The sequence below is a fragment of the Pantherophis guttatus genome, chromosome 7 (genome assembly GCF_059756535.1).
Source record: "Pantherophis guttatus breed Tessera chromosome 7, ASM5975653v1, whole genome shotgun sequence".
NCBI classification, from domain to species: Eukaryota; Metazoa; Chordata; class Lepidosauria; order Squamata; family Colubridae; genus Pantherophis; species Pantherophis guttatus.
In genome coordinates, this window is record NC_142069.1 from 35,394,269 (window position 1) to 35,413,676 (window position 19,408).

The following is a 19,408-nucleotide window of genomic DNA, read 5'->3' on the forward strand; positions in this document are numbered from 1 at the left end:
TATGATATATAATGATACAAGCATAATGATGTCATCACACAAAAACTGCTATGCATACTTTGCAAGTATGTCATAATGATGTTTGTGTGATGACAACATTATATGCGTCTGATAATTTTGCCTTCTTTGGATCTATGAATACTGCTTGCAAAGAAGTGAGGTGTCTTGGTCATCATCACACTATCAAGCTTGCCAAATTCATCCCTGGATCTCCAGACATTACTAGAAGTTGTGTAACTCTAGTGCTAATTTAACATTGAAATAATAGCAAGCAGAAGAAGAAAGACAATAAAGAAAGGTAAGTTGCAATATTACATGAGGCTGAGATCCACATACAAAACTGGCACTTATTTGTTCAAACAAAGATAAAGGGACAAAGAATGGGGACACATAGCTGTAAAGTCAGCACTGCAGATAAGTAAACTATGCTGGCATAACTGCACTCTAATTTCCTTGCCAATGCTATCTATCTGATTCCGGTTTTCTGATTTTTTTTAGTACAAGTCTAAATCTTAGGATCAATCAGACAAAATCTGTATTTTGTTCTCCTTGTTTCTATGAGAACTTTAAACCTTCTTTAAAGTTTAAATGACAAAAAAAACCCTTCCTGATGACAAAAAAAACCTTCTAACTTCCTCTCCTTCCCAGTCCCCCCCCCTCTCCCATTGGAGGAGGGCAGGAGCTTAGAAATATAATGTAAGACTCTTTGTGTTCTGATAGATCACTCATTTAAGAGTCAAGAATTAACTTGAAGGCTCCTGGATCTTCTACCTTTCTGCCTTTACAGTGAGACTAGGTGAGTGAAACTGAAAGTATAAGGGTTCCAGATTCAGAGAAGCTTTTCAGAAGTTTAGAATTCTTATTTTAAACATAAATCATAATAAAGCTTTGGCACTGGCATTTTATATTCTCTACATTAAGTGATCTATATTCCATGAAGCATTATGAGAATTCATTTTGTTATTGCAAAATTCTGTATAATTAGGTTTATAAATTGTATCACAAATACAATTTATACTAATGTATTAATACTTGTATAAAATGTACAAGTGCACTGGGAAATTAAGACAAACTAATACAGTCAAAAGTGGACCGTCACCCCCTTCCACTAGCAGTATGTATAAATATAATACCAAGCCCAACATTAGGTCTACCAAATTAAGTTTGCAAAAATATGCTCAGCTACTAGGGATAGCAGAAAAATGTGGCCCCAACAGTCAAGTATAATAAATAATTATAAATTATAACAATGAACTATGATTCATAATTTCCTTAGGATAAGTAGCAGAAAAATTTTAGCACGAAAAATACTGAGGGTTAAATGTCTTTCCACCTGTCCAATGTTCTACTGGACTCCATATCTACAATAACAAAACTAAAAAAGAGAGAAATTTAGTTATGTACTGTATTTCTTGTGTATTAAGAAAATAAAGCAAATAAAAACAGCCTATGAAATTAAAAAATGATTTTAGCTCTAGTAACCATTTTTCTAGAATGATGTCCCAGCATTAGGAAGAGACAAACATGGTAACAAAAAAATAATTTAACTCCTACTTTATAAAAGAAAACAAAAAGTGTCTCAGTTTAGCAAGAGAAATATTGGACATATATTTAATTTATATTGGAAATATAAATTAAAAACACCCTGAGAAAGGATGTATATTTTTTTCTTCATCATGCTAGAAATTATTTTGTTCAATTAAATTGATTTGCAGGAGTTTCAAAAGAAACGAAAGAAAGTATTATTTCACAGATTGTGTAATTGATATATTGAATTTATTGATACTGGAGTCACTACTGGTAATAGCCATTAGTTCAGATTGTAGTAAAATCATAAAACAGATGTACATCAACAGCTATGACAATAATGGCTGCTTGAAATTTAATATTTGAGTATTAAGTGCAAGCAGATACATAGGATGAGAGGCAGCTATCACTTTCATTGTTATTGTGCTTGTAAGACATTAGTCTTACAAGCACAGTACAAGTTACTGTGCTTCTAAGACATTAGGGCTTTCTAAAAGAAAACTATAGTTAATATAATGCAGTTGCTAAATAGATTAATTTATGTTCTTTTAATTTATCCTGAAAAATTAATAAATTATTTTTGTATAATTTCCACTGCAAGAAATACTCATTATTCATAAACAGTTTATGATAACAATGCAATTGCTACTGAAAAATGAAAAAGAAAGAATTTTTGATCTGACTCAGTTACAAAATGATGTAACTCAGTCACATTCATATTTTATTATTAGTTATTAGCAATTGTTATGAGCAGTTCTATTTGTTGGGGGTATTCAAAACATGCTGTCCTTTAATAATTTTTACTTTTTAGAAGTGTTGCATTATAGTATTATCGCTGTTTTGCATATGATGTGGTCATAGGATGAAAAATAGTTAATTGCTAAAAACAAAGAAATGTACTTTTTTCAGTGAGATAAACTATAGCAATATTTTGAACAGGCATTCCATCCAAATGCTGAATCCAAATGTTTTCCACACTGAAACTAGCATACATTCCATATTTAGATGCACAACTAAAATATGCTTCCTGATAACTGCATACTTGACTTTCCAGCATTCTTACAGCAATGTTTATTCCCAGCCAAACTTTCAACACAGTTGAAAATGCACATTTTGCCAAATGGGCTAAATAAGGCAACATTTCTGTTTCTTGCCTTTTTCTTTCTCCTTTACAGTTCATACCAGCAACATATCTCCTAGCAATTGAAGAGGTGGATTATCTCCAGGTCTTTAACCCCCATTACCTCTATGCAAGATTTGGGCAATGGGAATGCTGCCTACATTCTTAAGTTAAATATCTTTCACATTTGATGTTTCAAATCATAATTGTGATAGAGGAGAATATTTGTACCTCAGCATTGAAATGAAGGGTTCTTGGTAGTCTCAAAGCTTGGTTGTTTTCTTGTAGATGTTTCATTATCCAAACTAGGTAATATCATCAGTGCAATAATTTGGTAATGAAATATCAGCAAGAAAACAGAGAGCACCAAAACTTCTCAATCATAATAGCATCATGGAATATGTCAAAGTTGGATGAAATCAGCAGACAAAGCTGACCTTTCTTCCAGGTTTGATTTAAGTATGTTCAAGGTCTTTTCAATAAACCTATTGAGTTTAAGAGCTTTCCCCCTCTCCTTATCCCTTATGTTATGGGCACCATTATGAAAATGTCATAGAAAATAAAAGATTTCCAGTTGTAACATATAGCTCTGAAAGCTGGACCATCCAAAGGCTGAATTTTTTTTAAAAAAATGCCTTTGGACTATGGTACTGTAGAAAACAGTTGAGAATACATTGGACAAAAAGTGTGAATAACTGAATATTAAATGAAGTAAAACCAGACTAATTAATAGAAATACTAATTATGAAGCTAAAATGTATACATTTAGGGAACCTAGTGTGCAGGAAAGTAAGAGTCATTGGAGAAGATTCTTGGGAAAATCCAGGGCAGTTGAAAAAGAGATTCATAGAATATTATCAATGATGACCAAAGCACAAATGTAAAAGAGCTCAAAGAAGTAGTTACTGACAAACAATCCTTGCAAAATGATGCTCATCGGGTTATTATGAGTCAGAAACAACCGAACAATGGCAAATGTATAATTGGTAAAAATGTCAAAAGAATCTGTATAAAAGGGTTATGGGAAATTCAAATTTGGTATAAAGGGAGTATTTTTCCCCTAACCCTTATACATTTTAGGATGGGTTGAGACTACATGCATGATGGTGACCCCCAGGGGGAGGGCCTTCTCTGTGGGGGCTCCCACCCTCTGGAATCAACTGCCCCCAGAGATAAGGAGAATCCAAGACCTTCGTGCCTTCCGCCGTGCCCTTAAAACTTTCCTTTTCCAACAAGCCAGGCTGGCCTAACAAATCCTTTTAAATGATTTTAAATTTGTCTGTCTTTTTAAATTTTGGGCCAAATTGAGTTATTTCCTTTTAATCTGTTCTTAATTTATGTATTATGTATTATGTATTTATGTGTTTTTACTTGGCTGTACATCGCCCTGAGTCCCTAGGGAGAAGGGCGGTATATAAATTTGAAGTAAAATTAAAAATAAATAAATAAATGATAAAGGTGAAATCATAGGCCATTATTTAGACAGACAACTTAGAACATGTCAGAAAGATAAGGGCAATGACATTTATTGTCTTTCTTCCACTGAAGCCAAAATCACAGAAAATGTAATATAAATATTATATAGGTAACGTATAGGAAGTAAATAGTAGCAAAAGAATTAAACATTCAGCATTTCTATACAAATATCAGGAAAAATTCCAGGAAGAAAGAAATTATTATTATTTCCTATAATTATGACTAGAAACTACCATTTACGAAACAAAACTTTCTCACTATCCCTTCCTATCCCTCATGTCAATCCATGATGATTCAGAAGGTCACAAATTTGATCTAACTGGGACAACAGTTGTAAGTAACCCAGGCAAAATCAAGGAGAGAGAGAATTCCTTGAAGCCTGGTTTTCCACCAATAATTCAATAAACAGGCACATTGACATCAACCCAGTCTACCAATTGCTGAGAACGAAAGAACTGCATCAACCATGATCCCAAAGGTAGCATTTAAAAAATGAACAGGCACTCCACTAACACAACAACAAAATTATAACCCATCGTCTCAAAAGAAATCGGTCCACGTCTCAGATGAACCCAGTTAAACAACTCTAATTCTAATCTGCATCATACAGACAGTACTTAACTTTAGCCCAGCAACAACAGCCAGCCAGCCAATCAAACAGTCCGAAATCAGATCATGACTCAGAAATATCCGAACAAACAACATTCAGACTAATTTGCATCTCATAAAAAGGTATTTAAAGACCTGAATTCTAACGGACGAGCACAATTCAAAACACATTGACAATGTCTCCTCAAATGGTGATGAAACATCTGCAACCAAATTGCCAAGCTCAGCTCAAACCAACAGCCTAATTACCAAGCCAAGCTACTAATATTCAAACACATTTCAAAACTTCCTTATGTCTAGCCTCTTCCTCCCAGTTTGGTACTGATGATAAATGGAATGTTTAGAAATAAATGTGCCAGTTATTGGAAACAGGTTTATGAGATTTCAGGAGGTTTCAGATTTAGATTTAACTGATTTTGGACAAAGCTCATTTTGATTCAGAAATTTGTTGGATGAATGCAAAACATACTTCTAGAAAATACCACATGCTTCATAAGTAAAAGTAGCTAGAACCACTGTCCTCTTCACAAATTTAGAAATTTATAAATACTGGAACTATGATTTTAATACTTAAAAACAATTTTTAAAACTTAGCCTCATTTATAGTTCTAATTCATTGCCCGCTGTTGTGGAATCATGTCCTTTAATATCTTTAATCATTTTGAAACTTTAGATTAAATCACACTATCAGCCCTTTCTAGGCCAAATGGCAACGTATAAATGCCGTTAATGTTTTTATGCCTCTTGGCTACATCTTCAATTGGCTCTGCATGCCTGGTAGTCATCAGTCAACTGGACAATAATCACAGAGTGAAGTGATATAACAAAGATAGGCAATGTTCTTTACTTATTTGAACTTATATAGACACATTTGGGTATATCAGGATATAATTTAAGTTATTCCTACATAGATATAAAACACTAGACTGAGATGACTCTCTAACAACTGCACAACAATTGGATGCTTATGAATATTTTGAGTGTCAGTAATTTGAAAGTGATCTTGAAAGAAAAAAATAAAAATAAATGCTCTTGCTGCTCAAGAGCTCAGAATTGCCAGAATGGCCAGAAAGCCCAATGATATTTCAAAAAAAGATTCCCAGCAGCTACTGTTGTCCTCATTGGTGTGAAAATCCTTTTGATGCATGTTTGAAGTACATGTTGCCTGAGTAATAAGCAATTATAATCTATCAATTAGATTAATGTGAATTTATCTCTATATTTCAAACATAATATACAGATAAACTTACAATTATCTAATTTGTTTGTATTCAGAGAAGAAATATAGCTACTATATAGTATTTTTCGGAGTATAATACGCACCTTTTGCCTCCCCTAAAAGAGGCTGAAAATTTGGGTGCTTCTTATACTCCAAATGTAGCTTTTTCGAAGCCCTAACGAGGTGCTAATGCGGTGCTAGCGAGTGAAGCGATTTTCCCAGCTTTGCCTGCTCCCTCAACTCTCCTCTGTGCTTTAACGAGGCGCTAGCAAGTGAAGCGATCTCCATGCTTTGCTCCGACTCTCAGCTGTTCTTTAGAACAGGAGTCATCAACTTTTCAGATCTCAGGGACCACTAAATTCCTAATTTTAAATCCCGCGGACCACTAATATGATTTTTTTAAAAAGATAAATAGCATTTAGTGCAATATAAAAAATGCAAATAATTTTTCTGTGGACCACCAAAATTTTCTCGCAGACCACCAGTGGTCTACAGACCACTGGTTGGTGACCATTGCTGTAGAAGCTTTTTTTCAGCCCTAACTAGGCGCTAGCCGAGTGAAGCGATTTCCCCGTGCTTTACCTGCTTTTCTCATTGCTGCTTCCTCTCAACTGTGCCTTAGAAGCTGTTTTTTATCCTCAAGCAGGGGATAAATAACCAACAAACTAATGTGCTGAAGCTGACCAGACTAAGGACACCAGCCAGATGAATACCTGGTAGGCAGATTTTTTTTTCCTATTTTCTCCCCAAATACTAAGCTGTGTCTTATACTCCGGTGTGTCTTATACTCCGAAAAATATGGTATTTTGGCATGGCTTTTTTAAAATACAAAAGTGGGCATAACAATACTGGATGACAATAATAGAGTATCTTAGAAACAAAATCTCAGTTTCTCTAAGATCTCCCAACCATCTCTGTTCCTGCTTTCCTTATCAATCATTATGACAATTGCAAATAACTGTAGTTTTATCTATTAACTAATCTAGAGATTAATTCTATGGAGGTTGATAGATATTCTAAACACAGTATTTCACAGCAGGGATAATTTTTGTAAAGCTGTTAGGAAAACAAAAGAACTAAATACCTGTGTGATGAGAAATTGGTGATGTAACAAATCCAGAAGAGGAAGCTTCCATGTTTATTGAGTTTCTAACTTGTGGAAATGAAGAATGCCTAACCACAGATGGATGTAGCCAATTATTTGCTGTACTTCTCCTGTGGTAGACCTGTGTACAATTTTCAGCCCCATGAATACACAAGCTTTTACCTACCAAAAAGGAAAAGAGAAAAGTTTATAGGAGGCAAACTTTGAACAACTAGTACAAATTTTGGTGTAGAATCTGAAATGAAAAATTGAAAGAAATGTCTAAATTTTATGCTAATCTGGATTCATAATTTAAATCTGAACATTTCCCAGTTTTGAGAATTATTGTTGCAATATACTGTATTAAGTAGGTATACTTAAGTATCACCTTGTTATGAAGGCTCTTAAGGTACTTGCAGATTAATAGCTCCTAATAGTACCAAGTAATGTGCTCTCTTCAGTATGAAAAAAAGGGGATGGGAAACTGGCAAAATAACAATAGAGTTTATTTGCTGCTAATAAAATTCTCACATCTATACAAATATTAAAGATACAAGAACCTGTCTTTTTATATCTTATGATTACTCTCTTAGTGATTTTAAAAGATGGTAGAGGAATAGTTTATCTATATTAGAGGAAAGGTCCTGAAAAGGAGCAGATGAACTTCATTAATAACTTTCTGTTTTACCTTCAAAACTAAATCACTGTGTCAGTGTATTTACTCTCCTTATTTATAACCATAGTTATCAAATCAAATTTATTGTAATAATTAAAAAATCAATATATATATATGTATCCCTTCCTTCCTCTCCAATTCTTTGATTTCAAAATGTTTTCCTGAATAAAATTAAGTTCTAGCTTATTGATACAATTAGAAATTTATATTATATTAATTATATTATTTATTCTATTTATATATCCTATTTATATTCATACACACATACATATTTTAAAAAGATTGATTTGAATAGCCAATGAAAATGTCACTTCTTTAAAAAGAACAGCATCACAGTAGTTACAGAGGTGATCTTAGCTTTTCTTTCCTAATGCTAATGCTTTGAGGAAAAATGTCAAACTATTCTGATTGTATAGTGGAAAATAATTTACAATATTTCTTAAGGGAATGACGAATCTATAGATGTAAATTAAAAATGGAATTTATGCTTCCATTCACTTTTTATATCAGTCCTTCCCAAAGTAAAGATGCTAGATGTCTTTGACTATAAATCCCATTATTCCCACTAAATCTCTATGGGTTGGGGAAGCTGGTACTAGCAAACTGGTAACAATAGAATCATAGCCTTCAGTTAAAATATTTGCACTGGTTAATCTGAGCCAAACTGAGCATTTTGGAAATTATAACAAAACTGGTTCTAATATATTGCTGCCTACAACTAGGGAATTAATAGAAAATATCTGGCTTCATATATTTGGCCTGGGCTCATTTGGTCCACAGAGGAGTTAGAAACTTAGCATCTACGTAAGTGCTTTTCTTTGAAATAACGACAAGCCGATAGATATTGCTTGAGATTTAAAAAAACTTTTAAAAGTTTTTAAAAAACTTGAACAAAGACCTCTTAAGGCACAAATTCAACAGTAATGGAATAAAAGGATAGGTGTTTTTGTGAACTGGCAATTACTAAGAAAACAGGATGGAATGGAGAAATTAATGGGTAATGACTAAAGAAGGTGAGGGGGAAGGGCTAGTGTTTTTTAAATTTGTACACAGATTATCTTGTTTTAGGGCTGAATGGTAACCAACAGAGATATACAGACCTAAAAAAAATTCAAAAATTACCAATCAAAAATTTTAGAGAACTGAAACAGCTCCCTTATAAAGAAAGATTACAGCAATCAAGGCTCTTTAGTTTGAAACAAAGAAGGGTAATAGGAGATATGGTAAGAGATATATAAAACATCAATCCCCCTCCCCTTTCCATTCAATTGTGTCGAATTCTTGGAGACTGCCTGGACTGGTCCCTGCAGGAACATGAATACTAGTCAGATTAAATATCTAATAATGCTGGTAGCTGTTTACTACAGTACCTTCTAAATTATACATAACCTGTCTTAAATACTGATTGACATTGGAAGAATTTTAGTGTCCTTTAGTCCGGGCTTCCTAATGCATACAAATGTCCTTTGTGTAACACAAAATGCTGGACCAGATAGGGCTGTGGCCTGATCCAACAGGGCACCATTTACATTCTTGCTTTTCTATACTAACTTTAACATCTGTGTAGATTTTTAAATGCCATGCTATCTTTATCATCTTCAAAACATAAATAAATCTTTGTAAGCCCAAGGAGCTTCCCTTTTTTAAAAATAAAAACAAATGCTTTAACTAAAAGTCTGTAGAGATTCTCAGTCATCCAGGTCAAGATTGTCCCAAAGGTGCTTTTTCAGGAGGCAACTGGACTTTCTTATTTTTTCTTTGAAGACGTTTCGCTGAAGCTTCTTCAGCCCTGACAGGATAATAGAGAATGGGAGGATTTATATTCCTTGCAGACAGCTGGTCATTTGCATCCTTTTCGAGGGTCATTGAAGGTTGGGGGTTTATCTGTGCCCTCAGTTGGAGGGCACTTGGAGGTTTATCTGTGCCCTCAGGGTCACCTGAGTAGTGCTCCTGGTTCCTGTAGTCTGCAATTTTTTCTGATGAGAAGCGAAACGTCTTCAAAGAAAAAAACAAGAAGTCCAGCTGCCTCCTGAAAAAGCACCTTTGGGACAAATGCTTTAACTACATGCAATTCCTGCATAGACTGGACGTTGGTCTTACCTGCTACATCCGTTCTCGCTATGGAGGAAATGGCAGTCAGATTGGGAATGACACCTCTATGCAGCATAGGACCGAGTCTGCTAAATTTGCATGGCTCCGCCCTCCTGGCCCAGTGTTTCGGTGAAGGCGCTATCGCAGACCGACGTGTCTTCCTGTAACGAGAGAATTAATAGCCACCCACCCCGTCAACCCGTCCGGGCCGGACCCAGAAGGGTGGGGCTGACTGTCGTTTCCTCCATAGCGAGAATGGATGTATCAGGTAAGACCAACGTCCATTCTCCGCATAGGAGAGAAACGGCAGTCAGATTGGGGACATACCAAAGCTGAATGTCCTCCAGGGCGGGAGAGCTCCGGCCCGGAATAGTCAAGGTTGGTGTACCACCTGCAAAACTCGACGGCCGAAGGCAGCGTCCGCTGATGCAAATGAGTCCACCCGGTAGTGGCGGATGAAAGGAGTGAGGGCCGTCCAAGTGGCCGCCCGGCAGACTTCTTCCAAGGACACCCGGGTGGCCCAGGCCGCAGACATGGCTGCACTCTGAGCTGAGTGCGCCGTTATTTGTGGAGACACCGGGCCACAAAGTTGTTGGAACGCTGTAGCAATGGTGGCCCTAACCCAGTGTCCCAGGGTGGGGCCTGTGACCCGTGTGCCGATAGAATCTGCTTGGAAAGATATGAAGAAAGCTTCCATTTTACGAAAGGGACTCGTCCTGGAGATGTAAATCCTAATGGCTCTACGTACATCAAGAGTGTGCCAGGAGCGCTCTAGTCTGTGAACGGGGCGAGGGCAAAAATCCAGAAGAACCAGCTCCTGCGCCCGGTGGAAGATTGAGTTCACCTTAGGTAAAAAGGCTGGGTCGAGGCGGAGGACGACCCTGTCAGTATGGAAGATACACAGATCCTGGCAGATGGAGAGAGCCGGCAGCTCCAATATACGACGAGCCGAGATGATTGCAATTAGGAAAGACACCTTGAAGGACAAGAAGCACAGGGAAACCTGACAAAGAGGTTCGAAAGGCGCCGCTGTAAGGGCCCGTAGGACTTTGTTCAAGTTCCAAGTCGGAAACCGGTGGACAACCGGCGGTCTCAGATTTGTCACCCCTCGAAGGAAACTGCGGAGGAAAGGATGTCGGGCAAGCGAGTCCATGGAGCTGCAGGACAACACCGTCGAGATAGCTGTTCTGTCCCTGTCTCACACACGCACACCAGCAGTCGACCAAGAGTTAAAATAAACCAGCAGACAAGAATTTCCTTTAATAACAGAATTGGCAGCAACCCAATGGCTGCTTGCCAAAAGTTTTTACTTACAAAGGGAGGTTTATCTCCTCCGAAAACATCAAAGTAAGTCCACAAAAGCCAAAGAATAGTCCAGTCCAGTCCAAGAATCAATCCAAGCAGAGCATATAACAAAGTTCCAGAAATGCAGAATGACTTGCTAGCTTTCAGTTTTGTCCGTCACAAAGCCTGAATGGCCACCACACCCCCTTTTATCCCCTGTGGGGTGTGGTCCAGTGACTCAGCTTAATCTCTGGCATGCCTCCTTCTCTGCTGCGCGCGCTTGTCTTTCCGACTCTGTCGGGGATTCAGCCAAGACTTATCTCCGTCGCTGTCTAACTGCGGCTGCTCGGAAGTGCCTGGCTCCTGGCCTATCTCTTCTCCTTCGGAAGACACCTGAGGCATTGCCAGAGAGGAGGGTCCTGGAGAGGGAGGCCTTGCCAACTCCTCTCCTTCACTTTTGGAGTCTTCTCCCTCCAATAAGATGGGCTCGGGGGTCGGAGTCACAACAATAGCTGCCAACTGGCGATGCAGAGTGTTAGGGGCCAGGCCCACATCAAAACCCTCCTGAAGGAAGGTAAGTACGTTAGCTACCGAAGCAACGAACGGATCAATATTGGCCCGGCCGCACCAGGCCGAGAAGGAAGCCCAAGTGGCCTCGTAGATCTGTCAAGTCGAGGGACGGCGAGCTGCTTGCATAGTTGAAATGACCCAGGCTGGGATACAGGCCGCTGTTAGAAGGCTCCGCTCAGCCACTAAGCGGTTAATTGGAGGCTCAAGGGGTCCGGATGGTGAAGGGCGCCCTGAGTAAGAACCAGCCAATGGGCTGCCACTGATAGGGTTTTCAGGTCCGCGTACCACGACTGCCGGGGCCCGTGAGGGGCCAGAAGAATGAGTTCCGCCCTCTCGTCCAGCATCTTCCGAATGCATTTGGTGATCAGAGGAAGGGGGGGAAGGCGTAGAGAAGGCCGGGGGGCAGGGGCTGCGCAAGGCGTTCGTGGCTTCTGCCCTGGGATCCGGGTACCTGGAGAAGTACCGGGGTACATGGTGATTGGCCGAAGAGGCAAATAAGTCAACCAAGGGAGTCCCAAAGCGGTCCACAATCGCCTGAAAGAGAGGCTGCTGGAGGCTCCATTCGCCCTGGTCCACCCAGTGACGGCTGAGGGCATCCACCTGGATGTTCAAGGCCCCGGAAATGTAGTCCGCTTTGATGGAGCGCAGATGTTGCTCGGCCCATAGACCCAGGCACAGGGACTCCGAAAGAAGCAGCCGCGAGTGGGTTCCCCCGAATTTGTTGATGTGGGCCTTTGTGGACACATTGTCCGTGAGGACAAGGATATCCTTCCCCTCCACCAGAGTCTGGAACTGAAGGAGGGCCAACCTGACGGCTCGTAGCTCCAGGAAATTGATGTTGTTCTGATGTTCCTGAGTCGACCAAAGGCCCTGAGCCATATGATGGTCGAGGTGTGGACCCCAGCTGGGCAGGCTGGCGTCCATGACCAGGGACAGGCGAGGAGGCTCCCGAAAATAGGCGCCCCGAGTTATGGCATACGACTATAACACCACTGGAAAGACGCAGAGACTTGGGGCGTCAGCCGAAGGCGAACCAGCGACGAACCCTGACCGGCCCGTTGGCGCGGGAGCAGAAACCACTGGAGCTGCCTGCTATGCAAGCGAGACCAAGGTACTATTCCGAAAGTGGACACCATCTTCCCCAACAGACGGGATAATTTCAGGGCAGAGACTGAACCTTCCGACCTACACTGAGAGGCCAGAGCCCTAATGCTATCCTGACGATCAGGAGAGAGGGATACCATTGAAGAGATGGTGTCAATGGCTGCCCCCAAATGCATAATGCAGGGACCCGGGGCAAGGTGACTCTTAGCCCAATTTATAGAAAAACCGTGACTCTGCAAAAGGGAGAGAACTGTAGACAAGTCCCGGTGGGCATCCGGGAGGGAAGGAGAGAGGACCAAAATATCATCTAAATAAAATTGTAGACGGACGGGAAGAGTCCGGATATGTCCAATTAGGGCGGCCATAACCTTGGTAAATACCCTACGGGCTGAGGAGAGGCCGAAGGGCAAAGCCCGGTACTGGTTATGCTCGCCTAGGAAACTGAATCGGAGGTACTGGCGGTGGGGGCAGGCTATGGGGATGTGGAGAAAAGCCTCTGTTAGATCTATGGAGGATAGAAAATCCCCCGGACGCACACACTCGAGGATGGTGAACAGAGTGTGCATCTTGAACCGTCGATAGATTATGTAACGGTTCAAGGCTTTTAAGTCAAGAATGGCCCGCCATCCCCCCGAGGCTTTCCTGACAACGAATAGACAGGAATAGAACTCCAGGCCCCGTTGCCCCCGGGGCACCCGTTGGATTGCCCTGATATCCAACAGGTGGGAGATGGCTGAAACGATCAGTTCCCTCTTGATCCTGTCCCGAGAGACTGGACAGGCAAGGAAAACGGATGGGGGGAGGGAGGGAGTGGAATTCTAAATAAAGCCCTGATCTGATGGTGGACAAAATCCAGGCATCAGAAGTAGACGCTTCCCACTGGTGGAAGAAGAGGGACAGGCGGCCCCCAATGGGAGGGTCCGCGTGGGGACTAGCGGGATCTCCTTGGGAAATGCCCCTTCCCTCCCCGGAACGAGCGTTTGGAGAGGAACTTGCCCCCCTGTCTGACCTGGGAATCCGGGTGTTGGGGCCTGGATGGAAAGGGACGTTGGTATCGTGGCTGATAAGTACCAGACTCGGGAGCTCGAAAGGACTGGAACCGAGGCAGAGCGGAGAAGCGGGAATCAGATCGCCTGGTGACGGAGGGAAGAATCTTGCGACGGTCTCGTCTCGACGAGTAGAGGTTCCAGGGGAGGACCAAAGAGACGTCCGGAGGTATAAGGAGTGGATGCCAGTTGCCATTTGCTGCGCAGATCAGCATTCCAGTTCCTAAGCCAGAGGAGGCGGCGAGAAGTAACACTGGAGCCAAGGGCTTTAGCCGCAAACCTGGTGGCGTTCAATGTCGCATCTGCCGAGCATTCAAGGGCTGCAGAAATTTTGTTCAAGTCCTGACGAGATCGAGACTCAGAAGGAGAGATACGGTCCTGAAGTTGTTTGAGCCAGAGGAGGGCAGCCCTATTAAAGAAGGACGCCGAAGTTGAGGACCTGATGGCCCACGCAGCCGCTTGATGACCCTTGAGCAACGTTTTCTCAGCTCGCCTATCTTCCAGGCGAAGAGATTCCTCCGGAGGGCCAGTAGTATGGGAAGAGTTGCAAAGGGCCACAATAGGAGGATCCACAGATGGAGGTTGGAGGATATCTGAAAGAGCGGGTGCAGAATTGTAAAGACGTTTGTCAAGCCCGTTGGGGCTGGGTCCTGCCCCCGGGATAGCCCACTGACGGTGAAGCACATCCAGAAACAGCTTGGGAGCAGGAATGGTCTCTGGGTCAACGGTGGGCTCTGCAAAAATGGCAGAAGCAGGATCCGAAGAGGTGGTCGATGTAGGATCAGCGGCAACAGTTCCTAAATGAGCAGTCGCTATGGCTTTATGCAGTAAGGAACGAAAGACTTGAGGCCGAAAAAGGCCAATAAATGGAGGTTGGTCAGGGACCAGACCCTCATCGTCAGAGAGAGCTGAGTCTGGCACCTCATCGGCCTCGGAAACAGAGGCCTGGTCAGCTGAAACTGGGGAATCCGCGAGGTCCTGCACAGATATGGAATCCTCCATTTGCGCAGGTACGATTACATTCCTGAGATCTGGAATATACTCTCTCAGGATTAGACTATGACTCCATTCATTTATTGTTAGCTATCTTGAAAAGTAAAATTGATTCAAAAATTGGGGAAATGAATACCGTATATACCATAATTTTCCAGAGGCTGGGTAGAAGACATCGAAGCACACTTATACTCTGAAATTTTAAATTAAAATACTTTCAGAGAATTTTTCAGTTTCTCCCATTTTCAACAACCAAATTTTATTATCTGAATTTGCATTTGTCAGCATTTCCAACTTATAAGTTATATTTCCAACTTATGAGTTAACTTATAAGCATTATTATTCTCCTGTACAATTATTTAGTCTACTAATAAAATAATTTGTAAATAAATCTAGCAGGATTTCCTATTTTTCCAATCTCAGAGAATATTGTTATATTTTACAGACGTTGCCCATTCATAGCAATGTTGTCCATAAATGTTATTTTGCCCCTTTTACATATTGAAATCTTGTCAAAATTATACTCAGATAAGTTAGTTTCTAAAAATATCTTAAACAGTAAATATTATTTAAGTTATGTTTAGTTTTGTAACCCGTAGAGTCCTGTTTGAGCACACCCCCAAATTTCAGTTGTACAATAGTCTTATCATCACAACAACAATAATCATAATAGCTACTCTGAGGAAAAAAATTCATGAAAATTGTAGTGTAAACTCTAGAATATGTTTGCTACATAAAAGCAAAGTTAAAGAATTTAACTTTTCTAAAAAGAAATTTGGTCTCCAAATCAAGTCTTTTAGCTCCTCCCCCACAAATAATTTTGTTAGTCATTTATCTCTAGTACCAGCATTTATCACTGAGGACTTCCGAGTAATATTAATAGGCTTTGGGAAACAAACACAAAAAACGGATGGGAAATAATGGGAAATGCCTTTGTCTACAATGTTCAGTAACAGCTGTTTCAAAGTTGCTTCTTTAGTTCCCCTCCAAAAACCTTCACTAGCAGTAACAAGTTGTATTTATTTTTTGATATGGTCAAACTTTCCCAGTTGAACAGGTATTTGGGACCCATGTCAACTTTTGCTGAAAGAAATGAGTGTACAACAGTTTAAGCATTAGATGCTGGGGTGCGGGTGGAGGCTATAATTGAAAATCTGGCCTCTGTACCTCCAAAATCATTATAAGGAGCCTAGTAAAGAGTTTCTAGATATTGTCCAGAAATGTTTCATCTTTGACATTAAGGAAGAACAAAGCAGACGTATTAACACAGGGTTCAGATGTACTTCCCCAATATTTTTACAGTACTTAGAACCAAAAGGTTACTGAATTAACCTTCAGTATTAAATATAGAACTCAGTTTATGTTCAAATTTAACACAATCAGAAGCAAACCGTAATATCAGAAATAAGATTTTATATTTGCTTCATACTGAAGGCTATCAAATTAAAACAGTAATCTCATAAGAAACATAGCATTTCAGCTTGTTTAAGACCATTGAAAGTAACTAGATTTTGGCTAAAATTCAGTCAATTAAGCAAAAAAAAATCTTGGCTCCTTAAATCATAAAGATTTAAAAAACAGATGCCATTTGCAAAATTGTCATTATACAAGATGATGCCAAGATTCTATAACAGCAGTTGATTTTCTTCATAATTTATTCAAAAGTTTATATCATTAATTTTTATTATATTGCATTATATGCAATATATATCCTCTAAGGATTTATTTCAGTTGAAGCATTTCCAATCAGATATTGGATAAAAATTCTGCATTTATGAAATAAGTAAAGAGTTTAGTTTCCATAACATGCATGTGTGCTTTTGGGTCACAATTAAGTCTCATATGTTCAGTGGGAATTACAAATAATCTTGAACAGGATTGAAGTGCTAGGTCTTATGCATATTAGTTCTGTACTCCATTTTTTTTTTTTTTCCAAAATCACTTAACATTTTAAGCAAAGGTTTAGAATTACCTGATATTATACCCAAGTATCCAAAATAAATCATTTCGTATTATGCCAAACTTATATGAACATCCACTTAATCAAAAGAGTTGTGTAATTATTTGGAAAAGATACTGCAATATTGTATACTGTTCTCCCCAATTACACTATGGATGAAGAAAGAGGAAAAAGTGACATTATAAGTTAACATTACATTAGTACCTCAAGGAATTTTTTGTTCAGAGACCAGTACAAAGGACTAAAATAAATAAGTATTTATGATGCTATTGGGCTGCACTAAATCTGTGGAATAGAACTTCTAGAAGCTGATTTCTTTAAAAGAATTTGAATTTTGTCATCCTTACACTCAGGATGCAAAAACAGTATTTTTGCATTTCTATAATACTTACAATTTGCCTTAATTCAAATACTGTAAAATAATCATGGAGACTAGGGGTAGGTTCTACTTACCTTTACTACTGATTCGCAACAGGAGCACTTGCGCGCGCTCGTACTTCCATGCATGTGCAGAAACTTCTGCACATGCGCAGATCGTACTTAAAGAAGTCCGGCGGGTGGGCAGAGCTTCCCGCCTCTTTTACTACTGGTTTTCAAGAACCGGACAGAACTGGGAGCAACCCACCACTGATGGAGATCAAAGTACCGATTAAAAGAACCTATATTGATCACAAATAATAAACACTAAAAATGCATATATTAGCTGCTAGCAATATTTTATAAAACAAGTAATTTAACAAGTATTTAAAATTTTTAGCGCTAAGCCTATCAGAAATATTTGAGCTGATTTCCTGACTTTCTGTCTCCAAAATCAAAACACATAGCTGCTGTTGCTACATATGCTAAGGGCCTGATTATTTTGATACCACAACTATTTGTTTTCCAAGAAAAATACCTACGTATGTTCACTGAAGATGCAAACAGACTAGAATTGTTGGCTACATCCTTAATTTCCATGCTGCATTTGTGTCATATTGGGCTGAATGCATCTGCATGGATTTGACCTTTGGGAATACGGCCAAAGAAGAGAGGTTATTTGCAAAACCTTAATCCTGTATGTTTTATTGAATAATTGCAATCTCCAATACCAAACTACGTTCCTCTTGGGCATCCCACAATTTTTTCTTCCGCAAAGAAATGTAAGCCAACTCTCTGAAATTCACACTTGATTCACTTTCTCTTTTGCTGATGCCTACACTGCTTGTTGATTGAAAAAGTCACATAAACATAAGTAGTTATGTTTCCTTATTTGGATAATAAATAGCAGCCTTCCCTCTCACTATACATCTCAACTAGTATTATAAAAACTTACATCTATGATCTAAATCAGGGCTGTCAAACTCGCAGCCCGTGGGCTGGATACGTCACACACTGGCCATGCCCATGCCGGGTTTGGCGAAGAGGGAAAAAGTTGCAATACATCACATGGTGCCATCGTGATGATGCAAGTTTGACACCCGTGATCTAAACTAAAACCTTTAAAAAGTTTTGTTTTTCATCTTTCTTAGACGAAGCCCCAATATTATTATTTGAGTTGATTGACTTCTGATAATTATGGACCAGCAGTATTTCAATCCCTCCAAATGAAAAAAATTGCATAATTAGGTATTTCCTCAAAACTCTTTTGCAGGAATGGACAACACACATGTAGCTAATGGGCTGCATGTGGCCACCAAGATCAATTTTTACAGTCACAAACTCTCTATGGAGAATCCCTTGGGCCAGTCACTTTCTCTCAGCCCTGGAAGGAGGCAATGGCAAACCACTTTTAAAAACCTTGCCAAGAAAACTGCAGAGACTTGTACAGCAGTCTCTGAAAATCAGTTAGAATTGAATGGAAGAAAGAAATATATAATATACAAAAACTATATAGGGTTGGACACAAGTTCGAATGTTTTCTCTTAAAAATAAGTCCAAATGTGGAAAAGCCTTTCACCCAAATACCCATGCATACGTCTTTGACATTTGGTAGATAAATGTCATTAGGGTCTAATAAATATCAGCCTTTTATGAATTTATTATGATGGCCAATAGGAGATGAAAACTTTCATTTCCAAATCTTACTTTGTATGTATGGTGAATCAAGCTGAATTGGACTGATCTGACAGAGCCTGAAGATATGTTTATAATGTCATTTCAGTTCAAAAAAGCAAACAGTTTAGTTTGAAAATGCATACTGCTGTTAAAGTGCAAAAATAATTGCTTATACTAAAATACCACTAAAGCTTTATCTATGAAGACAACATCAACACAAATCCCACAATTATTACAAGGGCATTTTAAGCGTGTTCACTTAAAAAGCAAGCCCCACAAGGATCAATTGGTTGTTCTTCAGTGTCTTTAGAATTCTGATTCTAAACTATGAACCAATATAAATTGATTTTTAAAGTAAAACTTGACATTATGCTATTTATTTACAGTGATTTCAATTTGCTCACTGAATGTAAAATATAGTTTTTTAATTATTTCTGTAGCAACAATCTGTGCAGTCTTCAGGCAACTTGCAGAAAGAATTAACACCATGCTGTGCAGCAAAGCACTACCTCATGTGCTGCGAGAGCTAAAACCTACAGTAGGTCCTCTGAAGCTGTCTGTCAATTAAAAGCACTGATACCAATAAATATTTAAATAATACTATTATAGTAACCC

The 19,408-nt window shown here is 39.3% G+C and overlaps 1 protein-coding gene and 1 long non-coding RNA gene across 5 annotated transcripts in view; one reads left to right on the top strand and one right to left on the bottom strand.

Moving 5' to 3' along the window:
- The window catches only part of ANO4 (anoctamin 4), an 84,218-nt gene that overhangs the window by 59,718 nt on the left and 5,092 nt on the right, over window positions 1-19,408 (bottom strand). For all 4 annotated transcript variants that reach the window (XM_034403157.2, XM_034403159.2, XM_034403155.3 and 1 more), the window contains exon 2: window positions 7,036-7,218. In XM_034403157.2, the coding sequence (XP_034259048.1) occupies window positions 7,036-7,087 (52 nt within the window). In that variant the 5' untranslated portion in view covers window positions 7,088-7,218. The remainder of the gene's footprint in view (window positions 1-7,035; window positions 7,219-19,408) is intronic.
- LOC117655582 (uncharacterized) lies at window positions 211-19,405 on the top strand. The gene is made up of 3 exons (XR_015728914.1): window positions 211-298; window positions 6,598-6,667; window positions 19,234-19,405. It is a non-coding gene; the product is annotated as an uncharacterized LOC117655582 (long non-coding RNA).